The sequence below is a fragment of the Leucopleurus acutus genome (genome assembly GCF_964270905.1).
Source record: "Leucopleurus acutus genome assembly, chromosome: X".
NCBI lineage: Eukaryota > Metazoa > Chordata > Mammalia > Artiodactyla > Delphinidae > Leucopleurus > Leucopleurus acutus.
Genome location: NC_139148.1, coordinates 79,182,468 through 79,207,584, shown reverse-complemented (window position 1 = coordinate 79,207,584; position 25,117 = coordinate 79,182,468). Strand labels below are relative to the sequence as shown.

General features: G+C 36.4%; 1 protein-coding gene across 8 annotated transcripts in view; it reads right to left on the bottom strand.

The window, feature by feature from the left end:
- The window catches only part of PCDH11X (protocadherin 11 X-linked), a gene marked incomplete at both ends in the record, with an annotated part of 710,965 nt that overhangs the window by 357,189 nt on the left and 328,659 nt on the right, over positions 1–25,117 (bottom strand). For 6 of the 8 annotated variants that reach the window (XM_082865341.1, XM_082865346.1, XM_082865342.1 and 3 more), the window contains one exon: positions 21,195–21,275. The exons of the other annotated variants lie outside the window; for them this stretch is intronic. In XM_082865341.1, coding sequence (XP_082721467.1) covers positions 21,195–21,275 — 81 coding nt within the window. The remainder of the gene's footprint in view (positions 1–21,194; positions 21,276–25,117) is intronic. 8 annotated transcript variants of the gene reach the window in all.

The following is a 25,117-nucleotide window of genomic DNA, read 5'->3' as shown; positions in this document are numbered from 1 at the left end:
GAGCACTATATGGACCTTTGCCCTCCTCATAGTTTCTCAAATCATCAAGTGTGTGGCCTACATTGGAAGTTGGTCTGCATAGTCACATTTGACTGAAATGAGTCTTCTTTGTTTAATCCAGCCCAAAGGTGTACTCAATAGATTCATGATGGCCCCGTGAACTTTTGCACAATAATACAGCATTATGGATTGTGATTTCCCATGGCCAAGTGGAATCCTTGGGGAGAAGTGTATCTTACTAGCCTATGTCCATAGAACTTAAAATTGACATATGTCTAGTTATTTCTTATTTTACATACATTTTCACACACCAGATGATCCTTTTTGTACTTGTAAGGTTCTCATTCAACTAATTATTAATGACTAAAGAACAGAAACCACATATTTAACTGTAGCAGTAAATCATTATATCTCTACACAACTGCAAAGGGCAAATACAAACATATTAAAGGCCCTGTGGCCTAATACAAACAATAAGCTTCCTAGCACTTGGTTTCCCTAAACCAGAATGGAATTTCCCCAGTTCACCCACCTAGCTTCCCACTGACATTTTTATTGCTGTTATTAGAATTGTTTGAAATAATGGGGGAAAAAAAGGGATGAAATTTTCAGGGATGCTCTTTCTTCCAGATGATCTGGAGTTGTTTTTCTTAGATCTTCAGCTATAGAATATCAAACATTACACAGAAGAGTTACAAATTATTTTAAATGAGTGGAATTTTTCCCCACTAGCTTACTTTTTCAGTTAGTAAACAATGAAAAAGCTTATTTCTAATTCTCTTCTGGTACCTCAAAATGGGCACATTTGGGAAAACAAACGGAAAAATAAAATGATCTTCTCTACTAAGACAGAATTAAGAGGGCTCTGACAGAAAGAGGATTCTGTCTCTGACAGAAAGAGGATTCTGAGTCCTCTTTCCATTTCTACTATGGTCGAAGTTACCTATTATACATAGACAAATTCTCTACTAGAAGTGAAGTGTTTATTGAAAACTGCCTAAAGCTGCTGTCTTTCTTCTCCATAATCACAGATCTTAGTGGAGAACTGCAGTGATTCTACCGCTTATTCCCTGTTGCCACCTTCTGTACCTCCAAACTATATTCTATAGTTGTGGCAGATTGAAAATAAGAAGTCCCTGAAACAGTGACTAATGAACTTCATGGCCTTTCTGCACAGCCATATTCTCTTTTGGTAAGACTAGCAATGGAGAATCAAATTGGAATGTCCCTGCACTGTATGGCTTCTCTGGAATATTTGCTGACAGTGGCAGAACATTTGTCACTAGCTCTGGGAAGTTATAGAGCAACATCTTCCTGTTGTCTCTTTGTCACTGAAAAGTAAAGGAACAAGTTCCCTGGACACTAACTTGGTTGGTTGCTCTAGCAACATCCATATTCGCCAAACTAAGATGACTTCCGGACAGAGAAATGTGCCTGCCTTCCAACATGAGAGGTATATAAAAGCCTTATGCATAGACAGAGACGTTTTAGGACAAAATTGAGATATTAAAAACAAAAATAAGACAATGGGAGAACAACTTGAGTTCCAGGGGACACTGTGAGAGTACCTGTTCAGGCTGTCTTAAGGTTATGTTTTTACCTTCTCTGGCGTCCAAATTACAAGAAATAAAAGAGCTTTTATATATATATATATATTTGTGTGTGTGTGTGTGTGTGGTACGCGGGCCTCTCACTGTTGTGGCCTCTCCCGTTGTGGAGCACAGGCTCCGGATGCGCAGGCTCAGCGGCCGTGGCTCATGGGCCTAGCCGCTCCGCGGCCTGTGGGATCTTCTCAGACCGGGGCATGAACCTGTGTCCCCTGCAATGGCAGGTGGACTCTCAACCACTGCGCCACCAGGGAAGCCCAGAGCTTATATTTTTTATACACGGATATTGCTCTAAAACAATTTTCCTTACACTTAAAATAGTTTTCAACTATTTTTAGCATAACCATATTTCAGAATATGACCAAGATTTTTGTCTTACAAAAATGGGATATTCTCACTTTCAGATTATCCAAATTTTCTGTGATTGCCATCCATTGACTTTAATTACCCAGTGTGATCCACACAACATTAGTTCAAAGCAATAAAGTCATCAACATTTCTGGGGTTTTCAACTTGAAAATGGTTTTAATACACTTTTATAAGGTATTATAAACTGTGCCTAACTAGGCATTTGTGTTTTTTTAGAAGTCATTTCTTAGGGTGACCATAAACTATTTTTCAATAAAGCGAGATTGTAAAACAAAATCACATAATTTCATTCACTGACTGTATCAGAGCCTAGGCCTCATAGCAACTGAGGTCGTGCTCTGAGAAATAAGTAAGCTAACTTAAAACTTCCTTCTTTTTTTATTTCAATTTATCCAGAATAAATATTAAAATCTGATTTTATACTTGTCAGTGGCCTGAATGGCTAATGACTTAATTATAAAATTGGAAAAACTATGATATAATTATACCCAGAAAAAACTTATGTCAACCCAGCCACTCCTCTGATATAAGCTAACAATTTATTTCAGGTGCTGTCATGAAAGTTTCAAGTCTAGAGTTTTTCTCCTCTCTCGGCTGTTAATGCATCCTGACATTATTAATGGCTCCCTTATGGAATTACACAGTAAGCTGAAAGCGCAACTCTCTAGGTGTTAGCATTTATATTTCAGAATCACTTAGCAGGGAAGAAAATAAATTTAAACTCTTCTGTGCCAAGCATTACTATCACTTGGTTACTTTGGGAATTGTCTGAGAAGAAAAATGAGGCCTTGGCAAAACGAGGGGAAGCCTGATGGCTACTGCATGTTGTCCTTATGATCTGATTCCTTCCCCCACAGATGGCATTTTTGTTTCCCCTACTATGACTTTACTCACATTGTTGGTAATTTCCCCACTTTACAGCTCACTAGAATATTCTACTTTTTCTTTTTCTTCTATCCAAATCATACTCATCTCTGAAGGCCAGCTCCAATCTCATCTTTTCTAAGAAGCTTTACTGGGTAGTACAGCATATATCAGTCCCACTAGTCTGTAGCTCCTACAGAATCGAAATTCTGCAGTGCACAATTTTAGCACTTAAAGCAGATTTGTGATTTTTTTTTCCTTTTTTTTTTTAATTGGACTAAAATTGCTTTACTATGTTGTGTTAGTTTCTGCTGTACAATGAAGTGAATCAGCTATATGCATACATATATCCCTTCCCTCTTGGACCTCCCTCCCACACCCCCGACATCCCACCCATCTAGGTCATCACAGAACACTGAGCTGAGCTCCCTGCACTCTCTTTCTCTTTTCTTCTCCCTCCATCCACTCTGTGAAATGAATATTTGGCCATGCTATCTGTATGTGCCCCACGAGTTTCTCAAACCACACACATGACGTTACTCATGAGCCTCTACACAAGGCATTAACACCAGCCAGCCCTATTGAATTCTGCTACCTGGGGGCAGGGGGGTGGCTGGGGCAATAAATTCATCATCTCATTTCCTTCATCATCTCACCCCATTTCATTCCCTTCACAGTCACTTGCCCCAAATGAATAAAGATCTTGCACCAAAAAAAAAAATAAATGTTTTGTTGAAACCCTTGGGGGAGTTTCGGTTTTTTGAGCACAAGTCACCCATTCTCCTTGCATGGCCCTGCAATAAACCTTTCTCTGCTCCAAACTCCGGCATTTCAGTTTGTTTGGCCTCACTGTGCAATGGGCACACAAACTTGCTCGGTAACATCCCCATCCAAGGCATAGGTTTGGAAGAAAGAAGTGGTCTTTGAATATCTGTATATCCTTTACCCTGTACAATGCACACCTGAAAATCTGATGAATCACTTTGGGCAAGATCTCTGTAATGATTGATAAAGTTTCAAGTAATGAAGGTGTTAATCACCACTTTTCAGTGGGAAAAAAAAGGGCTATTACTAGTCCTTGAAGATAAATAGAGCAAGCAGCCCAGATAATATTCCTTTTTAGATGTTAAAAAATTAAAAGAAAATAGATTCAAGAAATAGTAACAGCTGCTGTTTTATTTATTTATATATTTATATTTTTGGCTGCATTGGGTCTGTTGCTGCATGCGGACTTTCTCTAGTTGCAGCGAGTGGGGGCTACTCTTTATTGTGTTGCGTGGGGTTCTCATTGTGGTGGCTTCTCTTGTTGTGGAGCATGGGCTCTAGGCACACGGGTTTCTGTAGTTGTGGCACACGGGCTCAGTAGTGGTAGCTCTTGGGCTCTAGAGCTCAGACTCGGTAGTTGTGGCACATGGGCTTTGTTGCTCCGCGGCATGTGGGATCTTCCCGGACCAGGGCTCGAACCTGTGTCCCCTGTATTGGCAGGTGGATACTTAACCACTGTGCCACCAGGGAAGTCCCAACAGCTGCTGTTTTAGAGCTTTGACTATCACTGGCCCAATTGTTTTATATGCATTGTTGAATTTGATCCTTCTAGCCCTATGCAGCAGGTATGTTATTATCATCTCCATTTTACGGATGAGAAAACCGAGACTTAGAGAAATTAACTAGTTTGTCCATTGCTGTGTAACTAGCAAAGACAAGATTCAAACTTCAGTGTGCCTGTTTACAAAGCCCATGTTTTTTAAGCATGAAGTATGCTTTATGGTCTCCCCAAAGTGAAACTGAATTCAGTGGAGAGGGAGTAAATGCAGAATTTCTGCTTTCAAATTTGAATATAAATAGATTCACAGGGGCAGACCTTAGAGATACCCTGCAGTCTCCCTGCCTGGATCATTTTCTTTCGGCAGTTTCAAAGCAGCCTCTGAATCTCCCATTTGAGTGTGACTTAAACCATTACCTTCTCATTTTGACATGTTTAGTAAAGGAGGAAAGAGAAACCAATGGAAGTCCTTTCTGCTAAATCCTTGTTTCATACTTAAGCTTCAAAGTTACTTGATCTAAGACTTAGTATGCACAAATTAGCTGACTGTATGTACCAAGGCTGATGAACTGAAGTCCCAAAAAAAAAATCAGGTCCTCAAATTTCTTAGTCATTGTTTAAGATGTCAAATGATTGAATAGCAGTGCCAGTTATGGGAGTGTCCAAACATGGTCTAGATATAAAATGTTTGAATTCATGTAGATTTCTTAGATTCTATGTCTACTGTTATTACTTTTATATTGTTGCTTGAAGTTCTGTGCCTCTAGCAGAAAAGTCCAAGTTTACTTTTTTTATCTATTAAATAGCTTGATCTCAATAAAAAATAAAGGAAGGAGAGATCCACTAAAAGAAAAGTCTATTCTTAGTCCCTCCCATTGGGACAACATAAATTACTTCTTCAGTTACTGTTGTCTTCTGAATGTATCATTATTTAGTCTATCACTGAGCCCAGTTAGTACATATCTGGTAGCCTCTCCTTTAAAAAACAGTTCAACCTCAAGATTTTTATATTAAGTACAGATTATTTAAATGCTCTTTGCACAAATCAAATTGTAGTATCTCTACAGTAAATTTCTTTAAATCCAATACATATTCACTTAACAAACTTCTTTTCCCCCTTCTATAGCATGAATCACAGGAATTTAACAATATGTAAAAGGAGTACCAGAGGTGACAAAACATGTTTGCTGCCTATTATATGCCCCTATATCATTATAAGACTAGTACCAATAGATAGTAACAGTACATCAAATAAATAATGAGTATTTCATTTTCTTATATATTGCCTGAACCCCAAAATTTAAACACCCATTTTCTCTGTCTCACCAGGATTTTTAGTATTTTCTAAGTATCTGTTAGGGAACATGAAAAACATCTTTCACTTCCTTGAGGTCAGTAGATCATTCAGTTAATCAATACACATTTATTGCTTGAGTTTACATGGTAATGGAAAACAATATGTTAGATTTTTTAACACAAGCTTCAATGTCCAACTAGCTAGCAGACACCAGAAAATAAAAATCTAGATCACCATGTTTTGGCTGTAGGTTGGTAAGGCTACATTCTCTTAAACACTGAGAACATCAAAATGGGAAGGTAAATAAATTGATAATTTTTCAGTAGCAAGTATAACATAGCTTTTCATGTCTCTTTTCAGTCAATTTCTATTTTATTTTATTATGGAATAATTTTTACTATCTTGTTATAACTGCTTACTTACATGATTCACTTTCAAGGACACAATCTTTTTATAAAGTATATACATCTATTTTTCATTCTTTGATAGAGCAATGCTCTCCATGTTCATTGTTATAGGAATATGCTTGTTTCATTGTCTGAATTGTAATGATTAGCAGAATCTTTCTATAGGCTGTTACTGTATCTTAATAGTGTCTACACTACAGCGTCTATGAAAGTAGAAAAGTAAATGTGAAGCTGTCATGATCTGAATCATTAACGCCCCGCCCCCCACTAACACATTAGTTTCTCTCCCCAAGGAGTACAGAAACTCAGAAATACAACAATTTGAATTATAGATTTGATTTTTAAAGGTCCACGGTAATATTATTTAAGTTTTGGTGGCATTTCATCTTAAAAATACAGTGTGCAACCTTCAAGTCATGTTCAGAAGGATATAAAACAGACTAAACAATCACAAGGGGATTTTATTTCAATGAACAAAAGACACAGGTTCATTTATTAAAAATTAAAAAATAAAATAATATATGCCAGGAAGCCCAGCAGCATTAGGATTATTAGGCATAACCAGGAGCATTGTCACATTATCTTAGAGAATATATTTCTGAACAGAAAATAAACTTGAGTGAATACAAATGACTGTAATTTATTGAAATTTGCATCAAGTTTATAGATCTTGACATACTAAGTAATGCCAGGGGGAAAAAAAAATAGAAAGAGGAGCTAAAACTAGCATATTTCATAGGACCAATGCAGGGATCAGGTGTTACATTTGGCAATTAAATAAAAGAAACAGAGGAAAGCTGGGGAAAAGCCAAGGAGTAAAATTCAAATGCAGAAGTTCTAAGTGCACTCCTTGGAGGGAAGTTGATGTTATATGTGGGTCAGTGTGTATGAGAGAAAAGACAATAATATATACAGTCACTTGCAAACTTGCTGATGCTCAGAATGTATACTTTATTCACTATTAAAACTGAATGTGCTCTTAAATTATACTTACAGTATAGATTAACTGGGGGCATTTCCTGTCTGCTTCAAAAATTTCTTCTAAGGATTAAACTTTTTAAATACAGGCCACTTGAGAGTTCACCTGTTTTGGCATCTTTATCTCTTTAAGTTTTTATGTGCTTCCATGATAAAAGCTCAGAATCAAAATATTATAGGGCTTCCCTGGTGGCGCAGTGGTAGAGAGTCCACCTGCCAATGCAGGGGATACGGGTTCGTGCCCCGGTCCGGGAAGATCCCACATGCCGCGGAGCGGCTAGGCCCGTGGGCCATGGCCGCTGAGCCTGTGCGTCCGGAGCCTGTGCTCCGCAGCGGGAGAGGCCACAGCAATGAGAGGCCCGCGTACTGCAAAAAGAAAAAAAAAAATTATAAATGACACAAGGGTGTATGTGTGCTTAATATTCCCAAAATGTTATTTGGAGTTCTTCTGCATTTGGGTTTCAACTAACCTTTCAGTTCCTGACAATCAAAAATGACTTTTGATCTTTAATCTGTTTCCCTCATGTACTCTTTCCCCCAGACGGAAGTTCTCAAGGTAATCCAGTTGAACCTAAAATTGATCCAATTCAAATTAAAATTTTTTCTGTTGATATTGAGGCAACTCTGTTAATCAGGGCATGCTATCTTCAGGAAGGGAAAAATATTGTAGAAAGAAACTATTATGTAAAACAGGAGATCTGGTTTCCAACTCTACCACTTACTACCTATGTGAGGTTGTGATATAATAACTATTACTGCTGATAAGGGTCTGCTGAATACAAATCACTGTGCTTTAAAAAAAAATTAACAAATGTGTTATTGATCCTAATCCTACTCTTATTATCCTACTCTTTGAATTCCAGTTCCAACCAGAAATCATTCCTGATTTCCACTCCCAGTCGAATGCAATCATTTTTCCATGATCATAGTATTGTTACTTATTCAAGTATTTATTACCTATTTATTTCTATTTTATTTTATAATTAGTGGTTAGCACATTTTTTCTTACTAGGCTGTAGGCTATTGGAAGACAGGGCCTGTATTATTTTTCTTTTTTCTTTTTCATGGTTTTGTTTCCAGTATTTGCCTCAGGACTTAGCACAAACTAAATACTCAATAAATGTTTTTTTGAATTATTGTGTTAAGTGACAATAAAGCAAGAAAGAAATAGTACGAATGGCTTACTTTGGAAAATATTAGACCAAGCAGAGAGAATGGGACATATGGCACAAATAATTTATTTACCTTCATTTAGAGCAAAATGCATTTTGTACAGGTGTAAATTATATTGCCTCAGAAGAGCTAACTCTCAAAGACGTTTTTATTAGAATATTAAAAGAAAAACTTTGCATTTGACATGTTGTAAAACTCCCTTTCAAACTAACAACAGAGCTTTAAAAGTTGTTGTAATAGAAAAAATATCAACAGAAGCCCAATATGTTTCTATGCTACGTATTGACAACAATGCCAAACTCTCAGAGGTGATGCAACGGAGAAGAGGAAGGGCAATTGTGTTGGTGGAGAACACCCACAGAATTCTCAGAGCACACTTGAATAGCCAAGACATAACCATTTTAGACAGAGCAAAGGTAAATGATGCCTAGGGAGTGTGTTCTGTGATTAAGTACCACTTTTAAGGGGTTGCTGGAGTTGTTGTTCATTTAATTATTTTCTTGTATAAATACATGTATTAAACACTTCCAAGGATCAAAAAGTCTGCAATATTTTTTATCCTCCTTTTCCCATAAACATTCTCTACTACCATCTCCTTAGGGCATCAGTGAGAAGGCATGCTATGCTGGTCAAGTAACCTCAGTGTTGCCTTCAAGTATCATAAGCTGAAATAAGCACGACTGCCTCAAAGAAGAGTCAGCACAGACATGTGACTGAATATTCATCTTGCCTTAACTCTAAACATACCTCGATTAGATACTTCTTCACATTGTCCTATGGTCAATAGGGGAGGGAGGTTAGGGGCTGGGATGCAGAGGTGTTGCCATTCTTATTCCTTGCATCAGAACACTTGAGACACTCCCTTACAACCAATTTTTTCTACACATGAAGGACACCTTAAACTTACACAAAGTTACATGTCGGTTATATCTCAATAAAACTGAAAAACAATGGCCCAAGCGGTCCTCACGGTTATCTCTTATGGTCCAAATAACATGTGCATTAATGAGGCAAGGCAGATCACTAAATCCTCTCTTTGTGTACCTTCAGTACTTATGCCTAGCAAGCAGCTTCCCATTATTGTAAATACACAGAACGTAAAAGTAGCTTACGTATGAACAGATGCTTTAGAAATAATCCACCCTCAAAATTATTTTATGGAGTATTTTAAGAGAACAGTTGATAGTACTGAGCAAATTACTTATAGTTGATTTTTCAAATGTAGCTTTAATTAGGATGTCAATTATTGAGGTCTCCTAGCGGCAGAGTTCATTTGATCATGTTTCAGATTTAGCCTCACGTACCAAGAACACTGATGGAATTCTGAAGAGCAGCAGTGATGATGGATAGAAAGTGAAACAGTCAGCTTTGCTTCTTGGGTCTCTTGTTCTATTAAGTCCTACCATTTGACCCCTTGCCAAAGAAGGGCAGAGTTTAATGAATTAGTGATTTTAGAGGCTAAGTAATTTTCCTCGTTAGAGACTTTAAAACAAAAATGGAAACCTTGCTGTGAGATGACACAGGTTGAAAGAGAGAGCAGCATGGACTTTTTGAGAATAAATGGATAAAGAAATAAACAAAGCTGCATTACATTATAAAACACTGATTTGTGGCCTGTTGTTCAATAGGTGAAGCACATATATACATACATACATATATAAAGATTAAATATATATTAATATATAATTTAATTAACATTGATTGAATATTTACTGTGTGCCAGGTATTGTACTAAGTACTTTATACAGGTTATGTATATAAACTAGATCAATTCCTGATATAAGGGATGTATTAGTGTTGTCATGACAAATGATGAAAATAAAACTCTGAGCTATTAAATAGTTTGGCAAAGATTACATAACCAGTCAGTGGCAATGCTGGTATTTAAACCCAGACTTGATTCCAAAGTGCAAATTCTTATCCAACATGATATATTGCCTCTTCAAAAAAAGTGTAGGTGAATACCAGTGCTTAGGGGAGAGAAGAATGTTTTGCCTCACACCGGAAAACTATTACTGAATTCAAGATACTATACTAGGTATGGAGTCATGAGTTGAAAACCATCCCTGCTCTCAAAGAACTAACATTTAAATGGGAGAATAAGACATGGGCACAAATATTTGAAATGTAATTCTGTGTGTGATAAGAAGCCTTGAGAGGTACATACACAGTGCTATGGGAGCTCAGAGAATGAAGAGCTAATAGCCAGTTGGGTGGATGGAAAAGTATTTCACGTGGCACCTTAAAAGATGAGTACTATGCGAATGGTTAAGCACAGGAGGAGATAAGGGAGAAGCATTGTTTGGAAGGGGAGAAATAGATACAAATAAATAGGTAGGGAAGAATAAGAAAACTGAAGGAAGAGTAAAGAGTATAGTTTGATTGGAACTTAAGGTAGGCATTGAGCAATGAGCCAGAAAGAAAAGTGTAGAAAGACCAGAGAGTGTGGGCCAAAACATGGAAACCTGTGACTGTAACTAAACTTCTTTCTATAAGTAATGGGAGACATCTGAAGATTTTTAAAGTAGGACCCTCCATATGGACCTTCCAATCAGTATTAGAATTTAGGATGAAAAATATGGTAGGTCTTCGAGAATAGACAGATAGGAGAAATCTAGGAGAAGGGAGAGGAGATGGAGTTTTACAGCAGTAGTTCAGGTGATGTGTTTTTGCAGCCTTATCGTAAAGAATATGTAGATGAAATATATTTGGAAACTCACTGATGAATTCTTTCTAAGGTAACTCAAATCTAATCAAAGATTTTTGGTAGAAACCTGGTGAGAGTTTCAATATGAGCACAAAGTCTTCTATTGCCCTACTCATTTTTCAATTACTTTAGTTAACAAAAAAGAGCTCTATATCATAGAGAACGGCTGACAACTGCAGAGGGGTCAGGATGTTCTACAATGTATGTTAATAGGAATTAGCAGCAGGAAATAACAGCAGGGGAGAAGGACTACCTACTGCAAAGTCAAAGAAAACAGAAAACAAACAAAACAAAAAGGAAAATCTTTAGTGTCAGAGGCATGCAAACTGCTAAATTGCTCTAGCATTGTTTCCCTGACATTCATTCAGGCACTAACGTTAAATGGAGCAATTTGACATTGTTGCATGTGAGACAGAATGAATTCTACACAAACAAGGCCTGGGATGACAGATTTACTATTCATATTGTTATCTGCCAAAATCGTGAGGTGAAATACTTCCACATCACATTAAGGAACTCCCTGCCATTATATATTCCTTTAAAATATACATATATATATATATATATATATATATATAATGAGGGTAATGGTTTACATCACATTTATGCTGGAAATCAACAATTGGTCTAATGATTAGGTCATAGAATAGACCTATGGATGAGATTTTGATAAAGTTTACTTTTGTTTTTACTAATTTTTAACTTAGCTCTAGATTATATCAGCAGGTATCAAAGTAACTTAGGGACCTTATGCACTTGTTACTATGAATCTGAGCAAACTCAGCAGTGTTTCCTCCAAGAGAATTTCTTTACTTTAATTTGCTTATATTAGTTTTAGATTAGCCAAAAGGAAGTATTTTAAGCATATAATTTCATGCTGATCTGAGAAACTGATATATAAAATTAAATCAACTGGAATTTTTTTCCTTTAAGGTATCTCGTATCAAAATGAAGAGACATGGACATACGATGTCTCTGGCAATTATCTACTTTTCCTTTATATATACTTCTGAAGATTGTCAGCCCACTTAACTGTAGGAGGTGAATGCCAACTCTACCTTGGGCTTGAAATGATCTGCACCATATCTGGGAGTATTTTAAGATGCCCAGTCATTTCACTACCTAAGTGCAGAGTGTGTTGTGCTAGGGTAGGCCATGGAAACCTGAATGTCCATGTTTGTTAATGGCAGTTTCACTTGCCCAGCTCATATGCCTGGAATTTTCCCCAGCTTCTTGTTTTACTTTCTAATTTTTAGATGGGATTGGAAAAAAATAAAAAAGAATTGGATATCTGCATATTGAACATCTATTGGGTGCTTGCCTTAGAATATATTGTGTTAACCCTCATAGCAATTCTATAAGAATGATATAAATATCCTCATATTACAGATGTGGAAACAAATTCAAATACTTTGTCACTGGCCCCAGGCTTCACACATAGTTAATGGGAGAGCCATTGGCTGGAGTCTTACTACAAAGAGAACCCAATAATATGGTTGCCTGACCATGATTATCAGCACTGTTTAAATATCTTTTCTACAGAACCCCTCCCACTAGTTCAGGACCTTTGGTTTCTGAAAGTTAGTCCAAATTTATCATATTTCCCCTTGGGAATTCTAATTTGCTTGCTGACAGTTTTCCTGTGAGGATTGTACCCTTACCCTGAACGGTGCCCCCAACTCTAGCCCTACCTAATTTGATGTTTATTCCTCCCTCATGTGGCCTACTTTTAATTCCCAACATGCTTTATTCGTGAGCCCACATGATAGATAAACCAAGTGATGAGCTTTTAGCACTTTGATTTCAGTGTCATCAAAAAGGTTTCATCTGTGATTACAAATACAATTTATTTTGCTTGTGTGCTAGGCATTGCTAGAGGACTCACGTGCAGGCTGACAACTCATAATCCAGATTCCATGTAAAGAAATGATTAATATAGTAAAAGTAGGTTCATCCTTGATTTTTTCCTTATGTTTTGAAAATTGAGACCTATTTTTATTCCTATGAATTACTATTGTACCTAATGATATTTAAGGTCTATATTTATTTTCTACTTTAAAGCTTAATAACAAGTGGATATTAACATCATAGTTAGCAATTTCATTTCAAAACTGGTTGCCAATATTTTGTAGTCTAAGAGCTCCAGAAGAATGGTCCCCATCTGTTGCAGTGTGTATTCATCTGTTGTGGGTGCTCACAAGCCTTTTATCTGTGAACATGGCACAAATCTGCTATGCTGCTGAGATTCACAAATAAGCCATGGAATCAGAGGGATGTCAGGTCACATGTAGGATGCATGTTCACTGAAGAGACATTCTCTGTGAATATAATAAGAATGGGAGGCAGTGTGCAGTTGGGGAAGAATCATGGACTTTAGAATCAGAACATTAAAGTTTGAATCCCCCTAACACTCGCTAGCTGCGCAAACTTAGGCGCATTATTCCACCTCTCTGAGCCCCAGTTTCCTCAACTAAGAAAAGCAGATATTATAGCTACACCTCAACAAAACTGCTGTAGAGACTGAAGAAAAGGAAATAATTACTGTGGAGCACCTAGCATGATGCTTTTAGTAGTCACTTAAAAATAAAAGTCATTAATGACTAAAAGTAAAGTACTCACACCACTAAAGGTCAAGGACAAAGGCTAAATCTTAGGAGTCTGGTTGGAGAACAATGTTGAGTAGTTTCCATATGTCTGAAAATAAACGTTATATATAATGTCACATCAAGGCATGTTGATTTCTTTTTAAATGAGGCTTCCTATTGTGTCAAGACTTACCTCTAAAGTTGGCTTAGCATTTTAAGGCCTTCCACAAAATAATCCTAGAAGATGAAAATAACTCTTAAAAGTTCCCAGATTAAGCTTTGGAAAAATTCTGATCTCAGATTCTTGCATGATCATTAGCTTACATTCTCATAGAACATATACTTTTCTCTACAACATGAAGAAATCATAACAAGAAAAAAAACACATCTTGAATTTCCAGCCAAAAGATAAGTGCTTTGATCTTTGAGGAAAACATGAATTATGAAGTGTGTAGTTCAAAAAAAATTTTTTAAGTAAGTGTATATCTTAAAAGCATTATCAAAAATATCATCTGATGTGAAACCGAGGCTGGCAACTAACGGAAGTTAATGGTATGTGCACCTTGGAAAATGTTTTGTGGTTTCATGACCCCAACGAATTTTTTTCAAGATACTTTTGCTGCTAATGAAGAAACATTACAAGTGGCCCCACTGAGTAGACACATATTGAAATCAAAACAAAATGCTGCCTAAGTGTAGTCTAACATTTCATGATTTAATTATTCACAGTCTAGGAAGGCAGTTTTCTTGAATTATCTTTTTTTTTTCCTTGCAAGAGAAGCAAAGACACTAGTGTTGACCCTTATCGTGAACATCTAAACTTTCCTTTGGAGTTCTATTTCAAAACAAAAAAACAATAATACCGTGCAGCTTATTCTATCAGTAGTTGTAGGCCATTTAGAATAGGAAGGAACTGTAAGAGCTGATTTTACTTTACGAAAACTGATTTGCCAAAGAAAGCCCTGTGGATTTCCTAACCATGCTGTGGTAAAATATAAGATTAGTGTAGCAATTCCTTCATCAAATGACTTTACTGTTAACATATCGAATTAGTGATCCTGTTAGCCACTATTCCAAGATTACAAGGTAATTCTTTAAAACCACGGGAATTCTCACACATTCTATTACTGTTAATTAGCATTTCTCATCCTGCAGAAAGATTTTCATTAAGGATTATCATTGTATTTAATATGTCTACAAATTGCATTTTTCTGATTACTTTTAAACCTCATATTCTTTATGACCCACACGTCTTATTGTTCTTTTATTTTCATTCCAGCATCATAACAAGGTCATCTTCCTTTATCATACGCAAATACAAGCAGGTGTTCTAGCTGAATAGAAAATTATGTTAGTTTAACACTAGAAAGAGACTCCTTTTAAAATATTTCTTGTCCCAGGGACCACCTTCCATTATTGCTGTTCATTCGTGGTGAGAAATTATTAAGCAGTTGTTACAAAGATGAGCTTTAGAGCCAGACCCAGGGAGTCTGCATCCTGTCTTTGGTACTTGCCATCATCTCTTGGTGCCCCAACTTCCTCATCTACAAAATAGGGTTAATGATAACAATAATAGGTTTAATAATAGTTATAAGTTTGTAATGAGAATTCAATGAGTTAATGTTTTAATTGCTTAAAAGACCACCTGATATGTAGTAAGTTTATATAGGTTTTGTTAAATAAAAGAAATAAATTCTATTGCCACATATGACTTCTGTCATCTTTCCAAAGTAAAAATTTGCTCTACATTTCTTATTTCTCTTGTATCCCTTCATAGTGTTTGCACTATTTCATTTACTTTCTGTGCCAGAGGTGAGCTGTGTTCTTTGTAGGAGACATAAGTCACTAGCTGTGGGTGTTAAGGTTTGGGGAGTTAATGTCAAGCAGTGGGTCCATTCTCCACTCATATATTCTATAGCAGTTACCTGATACTACTGTTCTAAGCTATTTATTTCTCAATGAATATAAGTCATGATCACAATACATCTGGATTTAATGAAGTACAGTGGCAGCCAAGTTAATGTCTATATTCATAATCAGACTGTCCTCAGAATTGTTTCACAAACAAGGCCATTGTAATTGAAAGTCATAGAAAGTCACAGAAAGACTCCCCCCAGATATACTAGTTTTATTTTGTTTCAAGTTTTTGACAGAATGTTATTCAGTTTTAGACTTGCTAGCATACAGAGCATTGTAATTACTAAGAATCAAAGGCAGGGAAGGTGATTGGGGGCGGAGAATTTATTATGCAAGGGGAAAAGATCGAGTTATTATAGAATGCTGCATTACCAAAAAATAAGAATTTCACATGAACTGGCATATGTAAACAGCATGTGAAAAGCTGGTCAACAGCCATTTCCGAGTAGCTCTCTATTTCCCCTAATACTACACAGATGCTAGGAGGTTAGCTACAGTGAATGTTTATGACCCCATTGCTGTCCACCTCACATTGAAAAGCTGCTATGCGTGATTTGATTCCTTTTCCAGTGTTATTTAAAAATCACGTTAATTTTAAAAAATCTAACTTGGAACTTCAAGACATGCACCCCAGTTGTACACATATTTTCTAAAGATTCTAAGAAAACCGCTAAAGGAAATGGACTTACAAGGGTATTTCTTGTAAGGAAATGGACACTTTCATTTTGATTTTCTTTGGTCAAAGAATAAGTTGACCTATTTCATGGTTCACAAGTTACTTTAATTAGTTGAACAGTTGGCTTTTACAGCTAAGAACCATTCTGCTTTATGGGACACCATTGTAGTATTTGCTCATTTAAAAGAAATAAACCCTCCAAGTCACCATCTGTATCATGACTTTAATTGTCATCTGAATGGTAGAGGGAGGGATAATCAAAGAGTTTAAAGATTTCAATGGAGGAATAGAAATAATTTAATTGTCAGGTTACACTCTAGTTTCAGTAGTTTCTATTTTTAGATTGTTGCTTTCGAAATCCAACAAATGAGTATTGAATATCTTGCTAAATATAAGGAACCATAAAAGCTTATTCATAAAACACATATTTTCTTTAAATTTTTCAGAGGCAAGCACAATGTTTACCAAAAACAAGGTTGGAAAGTCCCTATCTGTATCATATTCATGATAATTCTATGCAGTGCAATCCACCACTCTATGACACATCTTAAATTTCAATTGAAGTCTCAGGCAGTAAGGACAATCAAGGCTCTCAGATATCTAAAAGATTTACCTAATAAAAGAACCTCAAGCAAAATGAACCCACTACAGGGAAACCAGTTCAGTGCTTTGTGACCACCTAGAGGGGTGGGGCAGGGAGGGTGGGAGGGAGACGCAAGAGGGAGGGGATATGGGGATATATGTATACATATAGCTGATCCACTTTGTTATACAGCAGAAACTAACACAACATTGTAAAGCAATTATACTCCAATAAAAATGTTTTTAAAAAAGAAATAATTGTGTCTCCAACAAGATTTTAAGTTCGTAAACAAACAAGAGAATCAGTAATCAGCAAGAAATTAGTAGAATTACTTATATTGCACTCCTTTTAGTAGAATACAACCAGGAGTAACTGGCTAGGTAAAAAATATTGCTCATAGAGCAATGTCTTATTCATAGAGGAACAGTGCTATAACAATGTCTAATTTCATCTGTCATCTAACTATTTATCCTAGTCCTATCTCTTGTCACATTAGTAGTTCAAATCTTTGGACCTTAAAGTACACATTTTAAAATTGTGTACTTTTCCTCAAAACAGCTATTCTGAAGACTGTATAGCCTCTTAATCAAGGATATAGATGTGGATTCTATCATCGTGTATTCTACATCCTCACCAATTTTCTTGAGACTGAATCAGAGGTGCAAGACCGGAAAGTCAGTTTGAAATTTGGCAAAACTTCGTGAATTCGGACTTGAGTAATTTAAAGCTAGTCACAATTTGGACAGCTCCTGGGTTGCAATGAACCTTTATTTAATTAACCATTTCTTTCCACAGGGCATGTATTAATTATGTAACTCTTCCTAAAGAGCATAAATTAACACTGTAAAATATTGTAGGATGTTATTATTATAGAACACATGATTTCCATGAATTTCAGAAGCACTCGTCAAAAAACAAAGGATAAGCAATGTGATTCTCTTCTCACTCCATTTGGGCTGTTTTTCTAATACTCTAGACATGCATTTATGTATCTACATTTTTAAAATTTATATCCTTTGTAACAAATAAATGACATTTGAAAATAACTGGATAGCCGATAATTTCTGGTTATTAACGTGGCACCCAAGGGGTCAAATTCAGGACCTCTATGTTATGGAAAACAGTAAGTAAACCAGCCACAGAATAATAAATGGCCAACAAATGTTTAGATTGGTCTCCTCACTTCATTTTTAAATTCCCCTTATGGCCTCTGAAGAAAACAAATTAGGTTGGATTTGTTAGTCACATTTTGAGCTGTCCTGATTGAAATGAGAAAAAGTGGATTCTTTAAGAATACTTTATAACATAATTTCCTTTAAAATTCAAACTGGTTTCTTTCAGGGAGGTCTTACTAAAATTTGCCTGATTAGCGTAAAATCAAATTGTCCTATATTATGCTAAACCTTAAATTTAAGTCATATTGTAAAACAGCAGTTCTCAATTTTTTTTCACTCCACGACCTCATGATTAGACAAACATCAGTGGAATAGATAACCATTTAGAAGAGGCATTTTGAAGAATACTATTACCTTATGCAAAAAATAAACTACCTCCAATATTATTATCAAACTACACTAGGAAGAAATACGTATTTACTGTCATATTTTCACACTAGAGTCAAGCATAAAATCACCTAAAGAAACTTCATGGAATACATATTGAGAAATACATCTTAAGAATGTTTTTTAACTCTTCCAAAATATAGCAGAGGGAGGAACACTCCCAAACTCATTCTATGAGGCCACCATCACCTGATACCTAAACCAGACAAAGATATCACAAAGAAAGAAAACTACAGGCCAATATCACTGATGAACATAGATGCAAAAATCCTCAACAAAATACTAGCAAACATAATCCAACAGCACATTAAAAGGATCATACACCATGATCAAGTGGGGTTTATCCCAGGAATGCAAGGATTCTTCAATATACGCAAATCAATCAACATGATACACCATATTAACAAATTGAAAGAGAAAAACCATATGATCATCTCAATAGAGGAGGATAAAGCTTTCGACAAAATTCAGCACCCATTTACGATAAAACCCTGCAGAAAGTAGGCATAGAAAAACTTTCCTCAACATAATAAAGGCCATATATGACAAACCCACAGCCAACTTCGTCCTCAAAGGTTAAAAACTGAAACCATTTCCACTAAGATCAGGAATGAGACAAGGTTGCCTACTCTCACCACTATTATTCAACATAGTTTTGGAAGTTTTAACTACAGCAATCAGAGAAGAAAAAGAAATAAAACAAATCCAAATCAGAAAAGAAAAAGTAAAGCTGTCACTGTTTGCAGATGACATGATACTATACATAGAGAATCATAAAGATGCTACCAGAAAACTACTAGAGCTAATGAATTAATTTGATAAAGTAGCAGGATACAAAATTAATGCACAGAAATCTCTTGCATTCCTATACACTAATGACGAAAAATCTGAAAGTGAAATTAAGGAAACACTCCCATTTACCATTGCAACAAAAAGAATAAAATATCTAGGAATAAACCTACCTAAGGAGACAAAGACCTGTATGCAGAAAATTATAAGACACTGGTGAAAGAAATTAAAGATGATACAAATAGATGGAGAGATATACCATGTTCTTGGATTGGAAGAATCAACATTGTGAAAATGACTCTACTACCCAAAGCAATCTACAGATTCAATGCAATCTCTATCAAACTAGCACTGGTATTTTTCACAGAACTAGAACAAAAAAATTCACAATTTGTATGGAAACACAAAAGACCCCGAATAGCCAAAGCAATCTTGAGAACGAAAAGTGGAGCTGGAGGAAGCAGGCTCCCTGACTTCAGACTATACTACAAAGCTACAGTAATCAAGACAGTATTGTACTGGCACAAAAACAGAAAGATAGATCAATGGAACAGGATAGAAAGCCCAGAGAGATATCCACGCACATATGTCAGGTCACCTTATCTTTGATAAAGGAGGCAAGAATATACAGTGGAGAAAAGACAGCCTCTTCAATAAGTGGTGCTGGGAAAACTGGACAGGTACATGTAAAAGTATGAACTTAGAACACTCCCTAACACCATACACAAAAATAAACTCAGAATGGATTAAAGACCTAAATGTAAGGCCAGAAACTATCAAACTCTTAGAGGAAAACATAGGCAGAACACTCTATGACATAAATTACAGCAAGATCCTTTTTGACCCACCTCCTAGAGAAATGGAAATAAAAACTAAAATAAACAAATGGGACCTAATGAAACTTCAAAACTTTTGCACAGCAAAGGAAACCATAAACAAGACCAAAAGACAACCCTCAGAATGGGAGAAAATATTTTGCATTTGAAGCAAAAAAGGATTAATCTCCAAGATTTACAAGCAGCTCATGCAGTTCAATAGCGAAAAAACAAACAACCCAATCCAAAAATGGGCAGAAGACCTAAATAGACATTTCTCCAATGAAGATATACAGATTGCCAACAAAGAAATGAAAGAATGCTCAACATCATTAATCATTAGAGAAATGCAAATCAAAACTATAATGAGATATCATCTCACACTGGTCAGATTGGCCATCATCAAAAAATCTAGAAACAATAAATGCTGGAGAGGGTGTGGAGAAAAGGGAACACTCTTGCACTGTTGGTGGGAATGTAAATTGATATAGCCACTATGGAGAAGATTATGGACGTTCCTTAAAAAAACTAAAAATAGAACTACCATACGACCCAGCAATCCCACTACTGGGCATATACCCTGAGAAAACCATAATTCAAAAAGAGTCATGTACCAAAATGTTCATTGCAGCTCTATTTACAATAGCCAGGACATGGAAGCAACCTTAGTGCCCTTCATCGGATGAATGGATAAAGAAGATGTGGCACATATATACAATGGAATATTACTCAGCCATAAAAAGAAATGAAATTGAGATATTTGTAGTGAGGTGGATTGACCTAGAGTCTGTCATACTGAGTGATGTAATTCAGAAAGAGAAAAACAAATACCGTATGCTAACACATATATATGGAATCTAAGGAAAAGGAAAAAAGGCCATGAAGAACCTAGGGGTAACACGGGAATAAAGACACAGACCTACTAGAGAATGGACTTGAGCATATGGGGAGGGGGAAGAGTAAGCTGGGACAAAGTGAGAGAGTAGCATGGACATATATACACTACCAAACGTAAAATAGATAGCTAGTGGGAAGCAGCCACATAGCACAGGGAGATGAGCTCGGTGGTTTGTGACCACCTAGAGAGGTGGGATATGGAGGGTGGGAGGGAGGGAGATGCAAGAGGGAAGAGGTGTGGGAGCATATGTATATGTATAACTGATTCACTTTGTTATAAAGCAGAAACTAACACACCATTGTAAAGCAATTATATTCCAATAAAAATGTTAAAAAATAAAAAAAAATAAAAATTTAAAAAAGAATGGTTTTTATACATTCATAAAAATCAAGTAAAGGGAAATATCAAGTGTTTCCTTTCATACCTGTTGTTGGGGATGAGTCCAGATCTCCACAGTAGTTGTCTCTTTCATGGGTGTGCGAGATCGTATAACCTCCTTCATTGGCTTTACAAGGGGAACAAAATAGAAGTATTTTTGTTTGTTAAATGTGGAAAACATAGTACAATGCACACATGCATCAAACACAGGTAAGTAAAATAGTGCCTGGGTAAATATCTCTTTCTAGACATTGTAGTTATTGAGGACTTACAATGTGATAGGCACACCTCTAGGTACTGGGAATAAACAAGAGACAAAAAAAAAAAAATTCCTTTTCCGATGGAGCTTATAACCCAGTGTTACATTTAAGAGTTCCATTAAACATTTGAGTGCAATTGTGGAGGGCAGTTTAAAACATTTAAATGGCTGAAATTTAAGTTGGAGAGACTTTCAGTCCAATACTTTTACAACTCAATGGCTTCAACAGCTTGTATTTGCAAATTTACAGTGTCTGAAATTAAAATCTATCCTGTGCATGCCACCACATCACAAATTTGCTATCTATCATATAAAGATATTTAACAGTTGTTATAAATTCCAAAAAGCTTATGAACCAATATAGAGATACTAGCATACCAACCCAGAATAATTATCAAGATTTTGAAAAGGTGATGTCTATATCCATTTTATTTTCTTCAGGACAGAGAGTATATTCTGTGTTTTAAAAAATATTGAATGTATACTCTACACATTTCTATGTATGTGATTTTAGTATATGGGGGAAAGGGTTTGGTTAAAAAGTTATCCTTTTATCTAGCCAAGGGAGAAATTTTTCAAGGAAGCTAAGAAAACCAAGTTCAGTGACTGTTGGAATCTCATGGGCTATAATAGCAGAATAGAGTAACAGTGACAGAGACCTTATGTCACACTCTCAAGACTTCATACTGATGTTTGGTGTACTACCAATTAGAGTTATGTAATTATTACTTGACAGGGTTTTGAAGGAGAGCATATTTGCCACCCCAAAATATTTCTGGCATAAGGATTATTTTAGGCTGATTATTTTTATGAAACAGCAGACATAAGAAAAGCTCTGAAAACCAAGAAAAGTTACCCTTTTGTAAAGGATATTTACATTTATAAGGGAAATCTCCATTTGTAAGTGTGTCTCCCTCTCTGTACCAGGAAGTGAAGGATGACTAAATCTCTAAAACATTTTTCAGTGAAGTAGGCAACAGACTTAAATCTGCACAACAATCTTACCCTTGATTATTGTGCTTTTCCTCATAGCCTCCCATAACTGGCTCCCCTGCCCCCAACATCTTCTTTTGCCTTTATCTGAAGATGGTATTTAAGGTGATGGCTTGGGCAATTTCAGATAGTTACTCAGATTTCCTGGGTATCTCTCACATATACAGGAGGGATACATGGTATTAAACTTGTTTGTTTTTCTCCTGTTAATCTGTCTTTTATTATGAGGTTGGGGGGAGGGTCTCAGCCAAGAATCTGAAAGGGTGGAGGAAAAATTATTTTTCCTCCCACACAGTTTTAAGTGCCCCATTCCTATTGCCTTACCATGACAGTTTATTTTTTATATTTTTATTATTCCTGCATGTCCATTATGTCAAATCAAGAAAAGAAGAGGGGCTTCCCTGGTGGCACAGTGGGTGAGAGTCCGCCTGCCGATGCAAGGGACACGGGTTCGTGCCCCGGTCTGGGAAGATCCCACATGCCGCGGAGCGGCTGGGCCCGTGAGCCATGGCTGCTGAGCCTGCACGCCCGGAGCCTGTGCTCCGCAACGGGAGAGGCCACAGCAGTGAGAGGCCCGCGTACCGCAAAAAAAAAAAAAGAAGAGACAGTTAGAGCTTCCCTGGTGGAGCAGTGGTTAAGAATCCACCTGCCAATGCAGGGGACACGGGTTCAATCCCTGGTCCGGGAGGATCCCACGTGCCGCAGAGCACCTGGATCCATGTGCCACAGCTGCTGAGCCTGCGCTCTGGAGCCCGCATGCCACAACTACTGAAGCCCGCGCGCCTAGAGCCCGTGCCCTGCAGCAGGAGAAGTTACTGCAGTGAGAAGCCCATGCACTGCAACAAAGAGTAGCCCATGCTTGCCGCAACTAGAGAAAGTCCTTGCACAGCAGCGTAGACCCAATGCAGCAAAAAATAAAATAATAAAATAAAATTTTTTAAAAAAAGAGAGACAGTCAGATGTGGAACATCACATTTTTAAGGCCCAGTTGAGCAAGAATTATTTTGTTATCATTTAAATGGCAAATTGTGTTTATTCTGCAATGACACTATACCTGTGACAAAAAGAATGCAATACACGTTAATATTACAGACTAAGCACTCATCACAATATTCCAACTCACAGGAAAGCAACAGTTAGAAGAATTCGAAAATTAAAATGAAAGGTCTCATCATAGCAGAATTTCATCACAAAAATAAATGAAAATGAGTGACAAAAGTAAGTTTCTGAAAAGCTAATTTGTTAGCCAAGCAGAGAGAACTACTCACTGATGGTGAGTTATTAAACAGGGTTTGCTTACAGCAACCAAAGAAATACATCTAGAGAAAACAAACTTAAGACTATTAGCGTTTCACCAAGTACAGTTACTCAAAAAGTTGAGGACATTGAGAGCAACAGCAACGGTAATTTTTTTAAAAAAAGGGAAAATGGTATGGAGTGTTTTTCCTTTGTGAGTTAACAGATGTTACCAACAATGCTTAATTGCTGTTACTTGCTTGAGGAAGCAATACCAAGTTTGAAGAGACTGAAAAATTAGCCTCTATGAATGAATTGTCTGTGTGGAACAGAACAGGTAAGAATATTTTCAAAGAATTTGACAAAACACTAATTCAGTAAAACCTGATGTGGGATCTGTTAAGGTGTGTTACAACTAATGGTGAGTGAAATATATGTTGCACAGAAAAAAAGTTTAGCTGGACAAATATACAATGCTTTGGAAAACATAAGGTGTTCAAAACCTATGGCTGTTTATTGTATTATACATCAGCAGGTACTTTGTGCAAAATATTTGAGTCTATCATGTGTTATTCAACTAGGAGTGTCAATAGTGAACTTCATTCACTATTGCTAATGGAACCATTGTCATTCTGTGAACTTTTGTCAAAATTGCAAGTTGAATATCCTGACTTGCCTTACCATACAAGCAGTTGGATAGCTTATAAGTGGCAAAGGTTTATTTTTGAGCTCAGAGCCAAGACGGAAATTTTGCTGAATGAGAAGTACCCTTGACCACTATTATTGAATGCTGAATCACTCTGGCAATTAGTTTTTGTTGAAAACTTGATAACGTTTGATAAATCAACCTAAAATTGTAAGGTAAAAGAGTGCTTATATGCAAAATTTATACTGCAGTAAAGTCACTCTGATGACAACTAAAATTGTTTGAGTCACAAGTAATGGTAAGTTACTTTATACACTCCAGCCCTGTAGAAGTTAAAACAAGAAGCAGAATTTCCATTTGTGCACAAACTCAAATTTTCAATAGGTTGCAATAAATATGGAATTGAGGAGCTTTTATCTGTCAATTAGAAATGATTAATCTTCAATGTAATGGCATGCTAAATGGCAGATATGAAGAAAAGAATCTAATAGAGCTCTTCACATGCCTTCCAAGGATAGATATGTTGAGTTAAATCTATATGCTTGTGGATTGATATCAGTATTGGGCAGTACCTATCTGTGTGAAAAGACATTTTCTGAGATCAGATATACAAGACCATTCATTTCATTAGTAGTCCTCTATTACATAAAACATTGTACTCATTATTATTACATTTGATGGTTTGAATATCATCAATTGAAATTTTTGGGGAATTTGGTTTCTCTTTTGTTATATATAAAACCGACTGAAACTGAGCAGGACCCTGTGGGGCTCCTGGGCACAAAAGCCTTTCTGCCTCCCCTGTTTCTTGTTTGTAGGAAATAAGCTTCATTCA